The sequence below is a fragment of the Blennius ocellaris genome (genome assembly GCF_963422515.1).
Source record: "Blennius ocellaris genome assembly, chromosome: 14".
In the NCBI taxonomy this organism is placed as follows: Eukaryota; Metazoa; Chordata; class Actinopteri; order Blenniiformes; family Blenniidae; genus Blennius; species Blennius ocellaris.
The window spans coordinates 19,517,964-19,535,143 of NC_137663.1; the positions used below are offsets into that span (position 1 = coordinate 19,517,964).

Sequence of the window (17,180 nt, forward strand, 5' to 3'; positions counted from 1 at the left end):
AAAAAAAAAAGGCAGCCAAGTTAACCCTATTTATATGCAGTAGATGTGGGGCATAGTTTGAGGGTGCAGTGAACTGAATTGTCCAGTTTGTATAATACAGCACCATTTGAATCAGTTTTCTTGTGCTAGTTTTTAATGAGGCAGAATTTTATTAGTTTTGTTTTGGTGTTACTTTGCCGCAAGCTGCACAAACTGACCTTTGATCACTTACCCAAAAAAACATGATGAACTAAAAGATTGTTAATATAACAGTTTTTATATATATATATATATATATATATATATATATATATATATATATATAAGAAAGAGAACAAGGAAAATAATCATATTTGCTACTCATTATTGAAATTAACAAAACAATAATACTTACTTGGAGTCACCTGACGACATACACTATTATGCACACTGGGTTATGTTTTCACTACAATCATACTGATTGATTAAAATTAGGGCCATTGTGATGTGGGCTGAGGCAGACAACATTCTGGACTGATCAGTCATTTGCAGTGCAAACAGAGGGACAGTTGCACATATACACATATTTACATGCTTCTACAGGCAAATTAGAGTCACTAGTTCGCTTCAAATGCATGTCTTCATGACAGTGGGAAATTGCAAGTAACAGAAGAAAACTCATGCATGAACATAAAAACCCCACATGAAGCAGAAGCACGCAATATCACGTTTTGTGGAAAAGTGATATTTATTACGGGCTACTTGTCGAAAACAAATTGCTAACGTGCTGTAATGTGTGTGTCACGAATCTCCACCTGTGCAAATCAGTCGCCTTGTTTGGAGCTATAATTGCAGTTCCCCTTTGAGCCGATCAGTGCACTTTGGTGCTCGGTGGTGAGATGCATCAATGGACGCAGTGTTAAAAGGCACCTTTTAGCTTTTGTTTCACCACAGTGCATGTGACATAATTCCTAGATACGTGTGTGATACTATACTATTTACCATACTACTATTTATACTGAAAAATGCTTGCATCAAAGAGAGAAAGGGACAAGGCATATCCGTTTAATACAAAACGTCTGTTTAATACTCATATAATATATCTCTGTATAACCGAACACAAAGATTCACACTGGATTCTTTGAGATTACTCAGCATACTTTATCATACCTATAATAATAATCTGGCATTGATAATCAGTGGTACAAAAATTAACATTTAATTTTCTGGACTAACAAGTCCTAAAAGACAAAACTAATGAAGACAACAGTACATATAGTCAATACGAAGTTCTTGTTCCTCAGTTTCCCTGAAAAGTCGCTCTTGTTGTATTAGATTTAAACTCCCACTGTAAGGGTAGAGCCGCCTTTTCGCCCCTAAGGGACATTTCAACACACTCAATGTAAACTAGGGACAGAAGACAAATGTAATGTTTATTTTCAAAATCAATAGTTTATTGTGTAGTTTCTATGACAGTGTGGAGTTTGAAGGGAGCATCAATGGAAACCAGAAAAGGAGCTCATTTGTTGTTGAGATTTCACCATCAGGAAAAGAGACAAAGATTATTCGAGAAAACTGAACATTGATAATTAAAACATAAACGGCTAATTTGTTTTGTTCGGTAAGAGCTTTGCCTGTGGGACACTCTTAAAGACGCAGGCATGTCTAATCAAATTGACATTAATATTCATCTGTGCTGCAGCACCTTAGCTCCCTCTGGTTACCAACATGCTGTTCAAATAAGGACGCTTAATTACCAGATCTCCAGACTTTCCTTTCATCCCCCCCTCTTTTTTATTTTTTATTTTTTATTTATTTTTGAGCAATCTGTTCTGTGAAATGTAATAATTCTGATACACATGCCGCTTTATCTTACCACGCCACTTTGAGGGGATGGCCCAGTGACGCCTTAATTACACACTCAATAAAGTAATGGACAAGTGGACTTTGCCCCCCAGTAGAATAGATAGACCCTTTTGAATTATAATTATCTCAATTTTTCATTGTGTCAAGAAGAAAAGAATTAGAAGTTCACTGAAGCGGTGCTGCCATCTGCAAACAATAAATATCTTTACGTTTTTGACTTGGAAAAATTGGCCTTGTGAGTACAAAGCGCTGCGATTCATTCCCCTACATACAGAAATTGCCTGCAGTGTCCCTCCTATCCAGAGATATGCTAATTATCAAGCTGGCAATAAAGAAATTGGAGACGTTGGGGTATAAATCCATTCCAGCCAATTTTTCCAATGCCATGCCTGACACGTGATTATTATATTATCAGTTTCTAGAATTGTCCATTTGGCTTGTCGGATTTAGTTCTTGCTGGAGGTATATAAAGGCTGCCATAAAATAATTTTTTTGAGAATTGAACATCCATCTATGATTTTATGATGTTTTAATGAATGGAGATTTATAAATTGCTATACGTTTGTGGTGGAATTGATACTAATCTCATATCATGCTCTCAAAACATCAGTATAATTATTGTGGGAACCGTCTGGAATGGTAAAGTGTCAGTGAATAAATCAAACAGGCTTTTTCTGTTACGAAAGACTAATTTGGTTGTATTTAATGGCAGAAATATCTAATATCTGGGGCTCAGACTGTGATAATTAATTTTCTGTCCTTTTCATACAGGAAGCTAAAAATGAATAAACATTGAAGTTTCCGAGTGTTCGGGTAAAATAAAAAATTCAGAAAGATTTTTGTTTTTGTGTTGGCGTAGGAAGTTAGAATCAACTTCTGACCTTAACATTTTTTTCTTTTTTCTTTTGTGCAAAAAACTCAGATAGGTGCAAACCTAAAGTAGCATATTTTACTTGAATTCAAGAAATCCTGCACATGAAGATGGTTTTTCAATGATTAGTACATGTTAGTGCAGAAAGGGATGCTGATGATGGAGTGGAGGAGGACAAACATGGAAAAGGTGGAAAAATGCTGAAAGAGGTGAGTACAACTATATAACCATATATCATATCACTGTAGATTGTTTTGATTGCTGTTTGGAAGAAATTTACCAAAAGTACCAGGTGAAGACACTCATTTGATAAAAGCTTAATATCTGCATCTGGATGAGTACATTTTCAGCAATGATGCATTAGTGAGTTGACACTGCTTGAATTACCAGCAAATTCATATGCTTGGAATTACTGCATTGCATTGCAGTAGGTCTAGTAGATTTTCCTTTTTTTTTTTACATTCTCTTTGTATTAGGAGATTCAAATTTGTCTAAGAATGTTTACATTTTTTGTGATTTATTTGATTTTTAACAGTATAAATAGATGCTTTTTACATTTTTGTAGAGATTATACATTATGAATTAGAGATTATCAATATATGTATATGGATTATCCCAAATTGCTGTTGCACAAAGTTAATGTGTTTGACTTGAGTAATAAATATTTCATCCTGGTTTTTCACTGAAGGTTATTTTAGCCAGGTTATTATAAAAAAATCATTCTTACTCATGCTGGTGTCACATCTTGTTAGGATTATTATGATGCACTTTATATTTACATAATTCAGACGTGCTTTAATCATCTCCTCTTTATCTAAAATTCTGCTGCTGGGCCCTTGTAAAAGGCTCCTGAGGCCGATATATTTGTCCTGTTTTGACCTCCTGAGACATGCCTAACATTTCACATCAACTTTAAAATCTCTTTAAACACCTGAAAATCTGAATGGATTTTGCCTGTATTCTAATAAATACCACAGTATGTACAGTCATATATTGGAACAAGTCTTTTAATTTTGTCTGAGTTTATAAATCTATCTTTTGTCTCATTGAGATAAACAGCCAGACCACCAGACTGGCAGGACAGATCAGGCAAGGCATCTACACATCATTTACCATATTTAATTTATGACTACAAGTGGGTAGTAGTGCGCACAGATTGGTAATTATCTCTGCAGTAAATTTGCCAGGTGGCATATACACACTTTAGTTTCTTCATTAGGCCCATAAACACTGTGATTAACATGGTGCGTCCACCATTTAGGAAATTATGCAACCTGCGCGAATCCTTTAAAGACTGCCCGAGAATTAGTTTGTGTCACTAAATCTGCTGTTTGCTGCAGGATTTCAAGCACCGCAGTAAATAGAGCATTTGGTGCAGTGGATTGCATTTTCATGTCACAGCAAGAGAATCTGTCACTGGATTTCTGTGGTCAAGGTAATTTGTATGTATGAGCTTTCTCACAGTGCTCCATTTTGCCTCAGACTCCAAAGACACGTATGTTAACCATCTCTGTAACCCTAAATAGTATGTGTGTGGCATTTGTGTGTGTGTGAGAGAGATTTTCGGTCTCATCCTTGTGATGGAAGAGTCACCCGTCCAGTGTGATTCCTGCTTTTCCCTCGTTGCCCGCTCCAGATCCATCCCCAAGTTGAATATTTTAAAAGTTTGGTCGATATCTTAATTAGAATGATTTGTTTCTCATAAAGCCGGTCTCCTCATTGATTAATCTGAATCCATGTGAGTTGCTCTTTCACTCTCACCGCAGGCTGAAATATTTCAAGGATCATCTGTTTGATTGCAATGAACTTTAGTTAGGATCTTCAAGATCCATGAAAAATGAATTCTAATGACTCTGTGCTCTCATGACTCTTCGTCTCATCACCGCCACGGGGGCTCACCTTTGTGCCTCCAAGTAAAATGTCTAGACTGACATATTGGATGGATTGGCACATTTCCTCAGGTGGAATAATAATGAATGAGTTAGGATGACTTGCTTTTCATCTTGTAACACCACCAGGTCATAAATATCAATTTAGTTTCTCAAACACCAAAAGCCGTGATTTTCCTTTCAAGGCCATTTTGTGTTTAGTGTAAATTGGAATTTATCTGAATGGTATTATGCCGAAGTAGAGAAATTGCTTTCAACATAAATATTGTAAGCATGTTAGCATTGATCTTGACACGAGGCCATAAAAGGTTGCACATGCTGCTACAATGGTTGTGCATCTTCTCTGGAGCTTTGAAACACAGGGCTGCAATTTCCATAAAAGTGATCTCACTAATACATATTTTATTGGGTATTCTTAATCAACACAATCTGAAAAGCAAAACATGAAAATTACCTCAATGCGATGGAGGTCACACATGATGAGCATGGGGATTCTTTAAATTAAGTAACTCATACTAAATTTGAGAGAGTTTATTGTATACCCGTCAGGCATTAATCATCAATAATATGTTTGTTTTGACTCTTAGACAGTTATTTATTTATTTATTTTTGCCGAGACGCTGCTGGATAACCATATCAGAAGGGGTTTTGATAACAATAAAGAAACGAGCAAGAGTATTTCTTTTCATATTCCTGAGTGTATCTGAGATCTGATCTCCAGTAAAGTTAAGTGTTGTAAGAAATGCCATGTTGTTAAGCTCAGAAGAGCCGAATCTCTACGATGAGCCATAAATTATAACGTTTTACAGTAAGTATTAGGAGGAGGAAAGGTTTAATCGTAGAGTTTTATAGCACATCGCGAGCTCTTTTTATCTCCCGACCTTTTGAGGGAGCGTCAGACCACTTATTGCAGTCCTGACCTTGGGTGCTATAACACAAAGTACAATATAATCATTTCATCTGAGAGGGCTTTTAAAGGCATTACTTTTATTGTTTGGTTACTCGTAAAAACTCCCCAGAGAACTTCTGCTGCCGTCTGATCAACAAAGCGTCCGAGAGAACAGCAGGCAAACAGATTAGAGGTGCGAACTTTTAATCCTTGACTAAGAATGAATAAATAAACCAGTGGAGGAACAATGTAATGTTTGGTTAAGATGTTTACAATTGAAGTTCTTAGTTTTATACATTCAGTGCCAACCTTCATTTATGTAATAAGTCAAAATGAGGCCGCGCGTATATGTTTTCAGCTCTTGTGTCGTGCTTTTGAGCGTCTTATTTACTGTCTGCGCCACATTTTGGCGCAGCTTTCCTCTGACTTTGATTACAACCCATCCCCCCCAAAAAAACTCAACTTTTGACAGAAAAGTGGTATAAAAATTATTTATATTTATATCAGTTTTTCCTTGTCCAGGTTACATCGACACAAGTATATTATTCTCTTCATGAAACAAAGGGATTGAAAGACTTCAAAGGCCTGACGATAACAAGCGTCCAGTTTTGATCTTTGGCACAGAGATTTCTCTACACTTTTCATGCTCTTCAAAAAATGTTTTGAATTTTACAAAGAGGGAACATTTTTCAGAAATTATTCCGCACGTTTTTAGATGCAGTTTTAACACAGATGGGTGATTGATGTTCACCACATCCATCTGAGGGACCTCGTGCCAATTAATCACATTAGTTGTCAAATGTTCCTCCAAGCCAATTAATTATCCAGCCGTTTTTCATTGTTCTTCCAATGCTGTCCCTCAAGTTTATAACTAATAGTGTGCATAGTTGTGAAGGTTATAAAAGTCGGTCTCTTCATAAACGACACATAAAACATGCTTACATGGAGAAACTGACAAATTGCCATCGACTGATCATATTTCAAAAGCTCTGATCGCTGCAAACCGTTTGTCTGCAGTTACTCTCAATAACTAGCTGGAGTTTCTGGTTTATTGTGACATTGCCCCTGTTAACCTTTTGGAGCAATGCCAGAACAACCCCACGCCATTAACTGCACGGACCATATGGTCGACGTCTCATAAATGTCATTTTTATTTAAACTCCATAGGAAGTTCTGGGAAAGAGCTGCTGACATTTACACTCAATTACATCTTGCTGAAGAGGTTGTGTATCAGACAGAGTGAGAGGCTCCCCGTACAGATCTCATTTGTTATGAAGGAAAGTGGAAATCATGCCCAGGGTGTGCTGCAGAGGCAGTGCGATGATAACTGGGAAGCTCACCTTAATGCTTTTCTTTATTGAAGTGCAGTCGAATATTTGCCTGGGCCGTTCAAGGCACCTTTGGGGGGGGGGGGGTGTCTTTGCAGTGTACGGCTGCAAAGGATGCAAATTGGCATGAACTGTACCATTGAACTCACTCATGTGTTATTATTTTATCTTTCAAAAACACTCCATGGTGATAGGTACACCGCAGTGAATTTATAACTATCCAGAATGCCATGTTCATATGACCTGTGGTTGGTTTCTCTCCTCAGAGACAGAAAACAATACAAAAGCGCCAAGAAAACTGCAGTGCAGCTCCAACAGAGGTCTTTCTGTTTTGTCCTGATTTTCTTCAATCAAATTTTATTCTGAACTGCAGCTTTAAGTCTTGGCTTGCAAATATTTTTCATCCTGTATTTCTATTCTGTTGTGATGCTTTTGAAAATATAGAGGGAATTTATTATTAAGGATGCCTTTATGCTTTTGTTTTTGCTTGTTTTCATTTACCTCTCTCATTGCCTTTGTTATTATACAGCATTTGTTGCTGTTCACATTTGCTGATGTGAAGCACTCTCGATGACCTTTTTGCTGTGTTAAACAAATAATGTTGCCTTATCTTGCTTTTCATGATAGTATGAAATGTGTCTACCTATTCTTGCTGGGAAACATTATTAAGACATGTATGAAAAATGTGTAAAGTGTGAAGATGGAATTTCATTTTTTATGGACGAAGGCAGTGCCAGCTCACTTATTTTGGAGGGAATCATGGCTAATCTTTATACTTTACCAAAAAAAAAGAAATGTCTCTCTATATTCCGAACATCTGCTTTTGGAAGCATTTAGAAAGGTAAGGGATCAGGCGGCAGCTTGTAAATAATCCCAATGCAGCTGGGACCACAGTCACTATGAAAACCACTGATAACACACTTCACCGTAATAGATCAAGATCCTGCTGTGCAAGCAAGACCCCTCTGCTCAACAAGGCACATGTGCAGACCCCTCTGAAGTCAGCCAATGAACACTGAATGATTCAAATAAGGCGTGTGGGAATGTGATCTGGTTAGATTGGGTCAAAATTGAACCAAGGGAGAGAAATGCTGACTATGATCAAGAACAACATCCCCACTGTCAATCAGGAAGGCGGCAGCATCATGCTTTAAAGCTGTTTTTCTGCTAAGGGTGGAGGTTTGTCTGCTGAGACTTCAGCACATGAGGCCAATGAACAGGGCCATGCATCACAGAATCTCGGATGAGAAGCTCCTTCCCTCAGCCAGGACACTGATGATGGGTCGTGGATAGATTTTCCAGCATGTTAATGACCCAAATCATCATGCAAAGCAACACAGAGTGGCTCAGGAAAAATCACATTGAGTTCATGGTGTGGCCTCATCAGTCTATTGATCCTAATAGAGAATCTGTGGAGGAACTTTGAGTGGCCAACCCAAAGCTTCTGAACCTTAAGGATTTGGAGAAGATCTGTAAAGACAAGTGAACCAAAATCCCTCCAGAGATGTGAGGTCAGAAACACGGGACCTCTGCAGAAACCAACAAGTGTTTCCCCGCAAAGTACAGAAGTCATGCTTGGCATGAAGATCAAATACTTTTTTAACTTGATGAATTGCATATATACAAAACTAATGTTTGTATATTGTATCTTTTCCACTGTTTTTGTTGAGGTTCTGTGTGTTCTCTCTCGTAAAATAAACGTACTATGACAATTGTAGACCCTATTTCCTGATGAGGGGTCAAACTTACAAAATGAGCAGAGGATCAAGATGATTTCCCTCACTGTATTGACTCTGCAACTGATTGTAATTTGCATAACATTTTGAGTTGGAGGGTCCGAGAAAACAGTTCAGTATTGTTACATAATTTTTAAATGTTGTAGTGGCAATGTATTCTGTAAATGGTTAATTTATTGCAGTTTCTTTTTAGTAAAGGAATGAGTCACCTTCTGTGGCAAGCGCTTTTTTTTCCTTGTCAGTTTTGTACTTTTCAGTTGGTGAAGTGCCAGCATATCTGGTAAAGGCGTTTTTTTGTGTGTTTTTTTTAAACAGCAATTTGATTTGATCAGACTGAGCTTGTGAATAAGTGGACTGAGAGTAATTGCATAATTTTTCAAGTGGGAGGGAGAACAGTTTCACAAATGGCAAACAAACAGTGGTGTACGTCTGTGAAAAGGTCACGGCATCCAACTTGATCACATTGCGGTTGTTCTTGGAGTGTCCTGTGAAAGATTACAGTTATAGCCTGAGACTTAAATCAAGTCCAGATCAATAAGCACAGACTAGGCTGCCTGTTTTGCTGTGCTGGATTTTGCAGCAGTCTAAATAGGGCACCGTAATGATTTCTCCTAACACACACACACACACACACACACACACACACACACACACACACACACACACACACACACACACACACACACACACACACACACACACACACACACACACACACACACACACACACACACACACGCGCACACACACACACACACGCACACACACACACCTTACAAACTGTCATGTTCCAACAAGTTACACAACAGTTTGTATCGTATTGCTCAGCTAATCTAAGTACTAACAATCACAGAAATTGAGTAAGCAATATTAAAGTGAATGAACCAATTTAACTTTAGTGTTTTTAAATGGATAAACCATTAAATAAATGCAGGCCAGGCAGAAGAGAGGCTGTGCTAAGACATGTCAAATCTAATCAAATCAAATCAAACTTTATTTATAGAGCACTTTTCATACAGATATACATGCAACTCAAAGTGCTTCACATAAAATAAAAATAGAGACAATAGAAATAAAATAGAAACACGCACACATCCACACACAAACATCCACACACCCACCCACACCCTGCAGGACACTGCAGACTGCTTGATTTGCATTCAACAGTTGCAGAAATACACAAACAAAATGAAATGCGGAGACTGAATTGTGAGTGATCTGTAAACCAAAAGCGTTGCAATTGAGATGTTTTCTGTGGCAGAGTTATTGACTACAACCCTATGGCGCATTTAAAAGAAGCTACATACAATACACAGTATTGATTCAGTCAGGAGTGGAAAGAGGTACGGTTTTGAATGAGAACGATTAAAAAACAAGCGATTGACACCATCAAGCAGGAAAACATTAATCCAGTCGATCTCAGTTGCTTTAATAGGGAAACTATATGGAAGCTTCAGATGATCTGTGAGTTTGTTCATTTAACTGAATTTGAAGTTTCAGAGATTACCTGGCTCTCAGCATGTGAGGGGATTGTGTTGAGTGCATGTTACTCGTCACTGTTTTGTTTTGTTCTTGATCCCTGATCCTTGTCAAGGCAGTCTGACACGGAGGCAGTATAACTGTTTTGCCACGCCGATGGTGTGATAATTGGATGGACCACCGTGACTGTACAAAAGGGCTTCTCTACAAGCTGAAAGGTCTGTCTTTACCAATCCTTTCCTTGTTAGCTTTCTTTTGTGTGTTTGTAACACAGGCAGTTTGATAGATAGATGTAAGTATAGATATAAGCATTTCATAAATCTTGTCATATTATCATATTTTGGAGATTGTTAGTCAGAGTCTTTTGAGCTGTAGAAGTTACTTTCTTTAGTCTGACAGACACGGAACGGGGCTGTTGAATGCACAATAGTCAAAATGCTTAATTGTGCTCAAATCTTTTATTAGAGTCGCTGCCGGTGTTGCACATGTCAATTGCACATTGTTAGTATGCTGATATGTCTTTTCAGTTGTGCTAGTAGAAAAAACACCCATTTTTTTTTTATATCTCACTGACAAATTCAATACAGAGGATGATTTGCAAACATACAGCTGAGAAAAGCCTGACAATATTCAATCATCCTGCTTTATCCAATTCAGTATTGAAGGCTTCTGGAGCTGACAATAGGTGAACACATAGCAGACCCTGTACAGGTCGCCACTCCATTACAGGACAATTTCAGAGGGACAGTAAGTAACATAAGTCATTTCATAGACACCAATTAACAACAAACACATCTTTTTTGGGATTGTGGTAGAAAACTGTAGTACCCAAAGTAATCGCATGCATAGGGAAAAACATACAAACTCCACACAGAAAGGCCTCTAACACAGACTGGACCGGGGATATTCTCGGCATTTACTACTACACCACCATGCGGCTCCTTCCTTACAAAATGTTCCTCATCAACAGAGCCCAGATTTTGAACACTTGGACCCCCTGCATCAGCCGTTCATTCTGCCAACGAAAATATGTGTGAACACAAATGCCAACCATTTTTAAGTCTTTTTTTTTTTTTTTTTTTTTTTTAGAATCCTACTGACTGTACAGTGTTAAATTAGTGCATGGTTTAAACTGCTTTAGCACAATGCTACTACACGCATATACATATATATATATATATATATATATATATATATATATATATATATATACATATGCATATACATATGCATTTACACATGCATATATATATATGTGTGTGTGTGTGTGTGTGTGTGTGTGTGTGTGTGTGTGTGTGTGTGTGTGTGTGTGTGTGTGTGTGTGTGTGTGTGTGTGTGTGCAGACAAGTCACAGCAGATGACATATTGACGGTGACGCTCCACACTGGCTGGGAGCTGGTTGTTGTGTGGTGCAAAGGCAGAAGCAACACACACACACACACACACACACACACACACACACACACACACACACACACACACACACACACACACACACACACACACACACACACACACACACACACACAAACATACACACACACACACACACCATCCAGCAGAGACTGCACCCCCTCACACACGCCAACTCTGCAGTGACGTGAGGAGGAAGACGGGAGGCTGCTCTTATTATAATTCAACGTCAGACCAAGTTTGATAAACGCCCCCATCCTCTCTCTCTCCCTCTCTCTCGCTCTCGCTCTCTCTCTCTCTCTCTCTCTCTCTCTCTCTCTCTCCCCATCCCGCCCTCCTTTTACTCCTTCTCTGGCCCATTTCAGCGGTGTTTATCCACAGTGAGGGGATCTGCTGTCTCTCTCCTCCAACACCACCATCTTTGAGATAAAACACAGGCTTTAGGGTTTCCAGCAGCAGCAGCAGCAGAGAGCTGGCGCTGCAGTTGCGCTGGCACAAATTCAACGTGGGTGCACAGCGAGTGAGTGAGAAAGAGAGAGAGAGAGAGAGGGAGCAGGAGAGGGAGGGAGACCAGCCGCATCTTGTGGATTTCTTCCCGCACCAGCCCATGTACATGGTTCTTCCTTCTTCTCCTCTGTTGCACACAGACCAGGAGTTGATTTCACTTCTTGGACAAACATGTGGCATCGCGCAATAGCGGCAGTCCTGACGGCTTTGGTGAATTTCTTTGGGGAGTCGCTGGCAGGCTTTCCAAACCAAATCAACATCGGTAAGTTGCGCGGAACACTCTCACCGCATTTCTTTGTTCGCGCAGTACATACGAGACACAAGTCGCGGATGGTCACGGGTCGGTCGGATTATTTGCGTAATTCGTGTCCAAGTTACTTCTCCCGAAAGCCCAGCAGGTTGCGGGATGTTGCGCGTGTCCGTGGGCGGTTGGGTGAGAGAATAGAGTTGATCTCCAATTGTCCAAATGCTGGTTCCAGCATCTGCAGTGCCTCACTTTGTGACTTCCTTCCTTAAATTGACAACAACTCCGGTTGTCTGCCTCATGATGTATCGTTGAAATGCCGTAAAAGAGTATGGTAATGGTTGCATGGATTAATTGGAGTGGTTTTCCTCTCTGCAGGTGGACTGTTCATGCGCTCCACCGTGCAGGAGCACAGCGCCTTCAGGTTTGCTGTCCAGCTGTATAACACCAACCAGAATGTGACAGAAAAACCATTCCACCTCAATTACAATGTTGACAACCTGGAGTCTTCCAACAGCTTCTCCGTTACGCACGCATGTGAGTAGTTACGCCCTGCATCAACTGGTTTATCTTTCGCCCAAGAACAGCACAAGATGTTCATGCGTTATTATAACACCCCCCCCACCACCACCACCACCACCATTCATCCATCCCCCATGTGACGTTGAGGTGCTTGAAGTGATGGGCCAACAGAAAGTAATTTGGCAGGAACACCCAAACACACTCTATGTAAAATAATTTTCTCCTTAACAGTCTCATTGGCAGCCTAATCCCAGATTTACACAGATGTTTATGAGTTGTAGTTGGTGTTTTAATAAGATGCATGGTCTTAAAAAGCCTCTGACACCTGCCAAGTATTGCGCCTAATAGCCAAACTCAGCTATGATTTCCAAAATTCACCAGCTGGGCGATGGAGCTTGATGTCCTATAATTCGCCAAACATTGGGATTTTGTAAACAGAGTAATTCAGTAATTCCAGAGAAAATGTTCAGCAGCACTTAGATGATGACACTGCTCAAAAGTGCAGGGGGGGGGTTCTTTGTCATCGTTGAATTGTTGGCCTGTTGCGATAACACACAAAATCTAAAAAGTAACTGCTGTTTGCCATTAGCTGCAGATTGAAGAGGGAGCATCAGTAATTTACAGAATCACAAACTGAGCAGTCTTTGTAAAATTACCTTTTCACAAAGATTATAAGAAAATGCCACTTTTTCTGTCTTTAGTGGAGGCAATCATTGCCACTTCAGATGCGGAGTGTGATTTGCTTGGGGGGTGTCTGCCCTCTGCTCTTTACAGCCCTCCTCTGAAGGATGTTGTTAGAGCTGGTGGGTTAAAATTTTTCCTCCCTTCATCGCGGTGAATTCTGCTTCACTAACAGACTGGACAAAAACACAATAAATGAATTAATCCACCCATCTTCTATTCTATTTCATCCAACTTGGGGCCGCAGGGAGCTGGAGACAATCCCAGCTGATAAATATAATACAGAGTATTTCCTGGACAGAGGCGAACGGCCAAAGACAATCTAAGAGTCACTAATTAGCCTCAAATACAGAAGAAAGCTGTATTACCCAGAGAAAACCCAGGCATGCACAGGGAGATCATGCAAACTGCACATAGAAAGAATTCTTCACCGAGAAGCGAGAGCCTAACCGCTAACAACATGTATTTAGAACTTTAAATAATGCAGAGCAGTCAGTCCACCCTCATGTATTCAGAGTGCGATTCAGTCCAAACTGACTCACGGTGCAAACGATCAGCCTCATGCCCAGAAGTGAATTTAGCTGTGAATTACAAAGTTTTGCTTTGGAATAAACAAACACGGCCTGCAACGGCCAAAAGATCACGGCCTTGCATTGTTACGTTTCTTATTTATTTAATTTGTCTGCAGTACATACATTTGACAGACCCTCCACATCACATTAACAGTTTAATTCAATGTAGATGTTGAATAAAGTACTGATCTACTGGGTTGAATGTGCATCAGTCTTCCTCCTACATTCTTTTCTATCAATGCACTTTCAAGAGCTGTCATGTCATGAAGTCATGTGGATGTGTGGGGTCATAATTGAGCAGTTTGATTTTCAGCCACTTTGCTAATGATTGAGATGTGTACATGATGTTCTCCCAGCAGCAATGTGTCTTCTGTCTGCACATCTGATGGATAAATACCCCACAGTATCAACTGCTACACGCTGATATCCATGTACTCATGTCTCCAGACGTGATGGATTTGATAGGGAGGGTTGAGAAGTGTGAGATGGCTTCATAATTGGTGTCTACTGGTGTTCCCTCTGCCATGTGGGGCACCAAGTTCTGTCTGGAGGATTAATTTGTTATCTTTCTACCCACCAACTGCACTTCACACTTTGCACACGAGGATCAGCTGCAGCTCTCCAAAACTTCGTCAGCTGCCGCAGAGACGGCTGTGTAGCCTAATGAAGTGAGAATAGCGCTAAAAAAAAGAGAAAAAAAAAGAAAGGAGAGACGGATTCTCAACACAACTGTACCTCACACATCAAGAGCCATCTGAAAAATACTAAAAGCTGCTGTGGTGATGTAGTTGTTAGTGAGTGTAGCAGCACTTGCCCAACAACTGGCTGGTAGCAGCCCGGGGGAGAAGTTTCAGGCGGCTGCAGGTTTACACACATTCACACACTCACACACTGATGCTGCCCAGCTCGGCTACAACCTTGCACTGTCGGCTGCTGAGTAATTACACTACAGCAGCTGTGGGGTCAGTGCTCAGCTCAAGGGCACTTAAGCAGTCACTGCTGAAGAAGAGCTGCACATTACATGCTTGGCTTGTCCAGATCAGGGCTAAAGCACAAACAGCTAAAGCGTTTGTCCATAGCGAGAATCGACTTCGACTGAAGCTGAATCCATTGTTTCTGAAAGAAGCTTAAATGCTTTCTTAAAGGATAAGGAGAAAACACGATAATCAGGAGGATTAATTTCAGCGAGATAAGCTGATGTGAGCTCAGCTCGCCGCTCTCCACATGAAAAAGGACCAGTGAGCGACGCATCATGCAAACCTGTCCGGCCAGTTTGTGACTGGCCGGACGGGGACTGAAAGACACAGGAACTGAACGACACAATCCTTATTATAGTAGTCTGGATTGCATAATGCATGCCTGGCAGGTGTTGATGTAGCAAATGAATGTGATGATTATGATTTGACACATATCTATTCTGGCAAGGATCACAGATTAGTCATTGCTGTGCTTTCCCGCAGCTCCCATCATCAATTTTGATAATATTAACAAGTGTTGAGACGACTGAGATTTTAAATCTGCTTACTGCTTGTGATCTTTGGGATTGTCTGCATAACTCCCTCTTTAGTATAAAATAAACAATTGACAGAATAAAAATGGATGAGAGTAATTACTTTTTGCTGGGAGCTCATTTGTCGTGTCAGTTGCATGGATTTGGACTGGAATAAAGCAGGACAACACTGCTCTCCTCCAGCTGGGTCAGTATATAATGATTGTTACGAATCCCTGATGGCAAATGACTGTGTTATCGACAGCGTGGATCAATGGGTGGAAGGCCAGAATCCAACAGCAGTGTGTGTGTGTGTGTGGCTCCAGTTTGTTCTCCAGTATGGAAAAATCAATTCACACCAAGCTTTCATTTTCTCTTTCTCTGTCCCTCTCTGCTAATATGTGGCTCATTGGTCCAACTTCTTCTGGCCAGAGACGGTGAATTCACACTTTGGATGCTTGCATTTGCAAATATGAAAGTTAACTGAGACAGACGCAAATGTTCATACACCCCCTGAGAGATACATTGCAACCAGCAATTTTCTGTCATTGTCGCTTGATTGAATTGATTCTGACAACGAGGACTTCACCGTACTGTGTGTTTATTATCTCACCAATTTGTGGCTGGAGTAAAGCTGCAGGATGTATTGATGTGACACCTTCCCACAGGCCAGGACTGATTGTGTGCATAAATGCAGACGTGGGGAGGTTATGTCCATTAAGGCTGAGGTCAGGGCAGGAAGTGACAGTGCAGGCAGAGCTGAAAGCCCGGTTGGACAATCCCAGACAAGTTCAACAAAGTGCATGTAGCATCATGGTGTCTGGATGTAATGATGGGCAAACATTGATTTGATGTACAATTACCTAAAGTATGTTTAGCCTTTGCTTTTATCACAACATTTCATGTGCATAGCAATTAATTTAATATCCTGAGTGATTTGTGAGATCAGACTTGTGCCCATATGTTAGATAAAGGAAATTCAAGAAAACTTACGTTATGGATCCTAAAGGAACAGTTAAGTTGATGAAATGTCAGTATTACATAGCGTTTCTTATTGCAGTGTTTATTATAGCCACCTATCCACCCTCTGCTATGACTCAACTGGTGTGATGCTGCTTAGACAGAGGCTAATGTTAGAGCACTTCACCGTGTAGGCAATGGAATGTCCCACTAATGCAGCACAGACCAGTCCAAGAAGCCAGTTCTCCTCCTCCTCCTTTTACTTTTCTTTTTCTTCCTCGTCTTTTTCTTCTGCATTGATAACATCGTGGGAAACACTTCAGCTCATCACAAATATCCAGATATGGGTATTTTACTATTCGCATAGCTTCTATGTAAATCTAGCTTGTGAAAACCCCTAAACTGATATGTATTATCTACATACATAAATAATAGTGTCAGCTCCTTACCGGGTGATAGATTCGAACATTGAAAGTACGATTATCTTTGTACATGAAATTACAGCGAGAAGCTTATTACACTGGAAAACATGGTTTATGAAAGGATGCAAAGGCACATGTTAAAACGCATTGTGGTTGTCATTGTGGATTTATTTCAAAGATAAACAGCAGAATCTGCCTGAGTCCTTAAAGGCTTTTTATGCTATTAAGGAAAACTTAACAACAAAGTGAGATTAGGTAGCATTAGTGCTGCAGTTGTTTCAAAATCCATTCAATCTCTTTTAAAGTTTCAATATGAGCCAAAGCTGGCTCGTCTGAGTATCAATCCTCCATTGG

The 17,180-nt window shown here is 40.0% G+C and overlaps 1 protein-coding gene across 2 annotated transcripts in view; it reads left to right on the forward strand.

Moving 5' to 3' along the window:
* Positions 1–12,107: 12,107 nt before the first annotated feature.
* Positions 12,108–17,180, forward strand: part of gria3a (glutamate receptor, ionotropic, AMPA 3a) — a gene marked incomplete at both ends in the record, with an annotated part of 71,062 nt that continues 65,989 nt past the window's right edge. For both annotated transcript variants that reach the window (XM_080508774.1, XM_080508775.1), the window contains 2 exons: positions 12,108–12,198; positions 12,559–12,717. In XM_080508774.1, coding sequence (XP_080364900.1) covers positions 12,108–12,198; positions 12,559–12,717 — 250 coding nt within the window. The remainder of the gene's footprint in view (positions 12,199–12,558; positions 12,718–17,180) is intronic.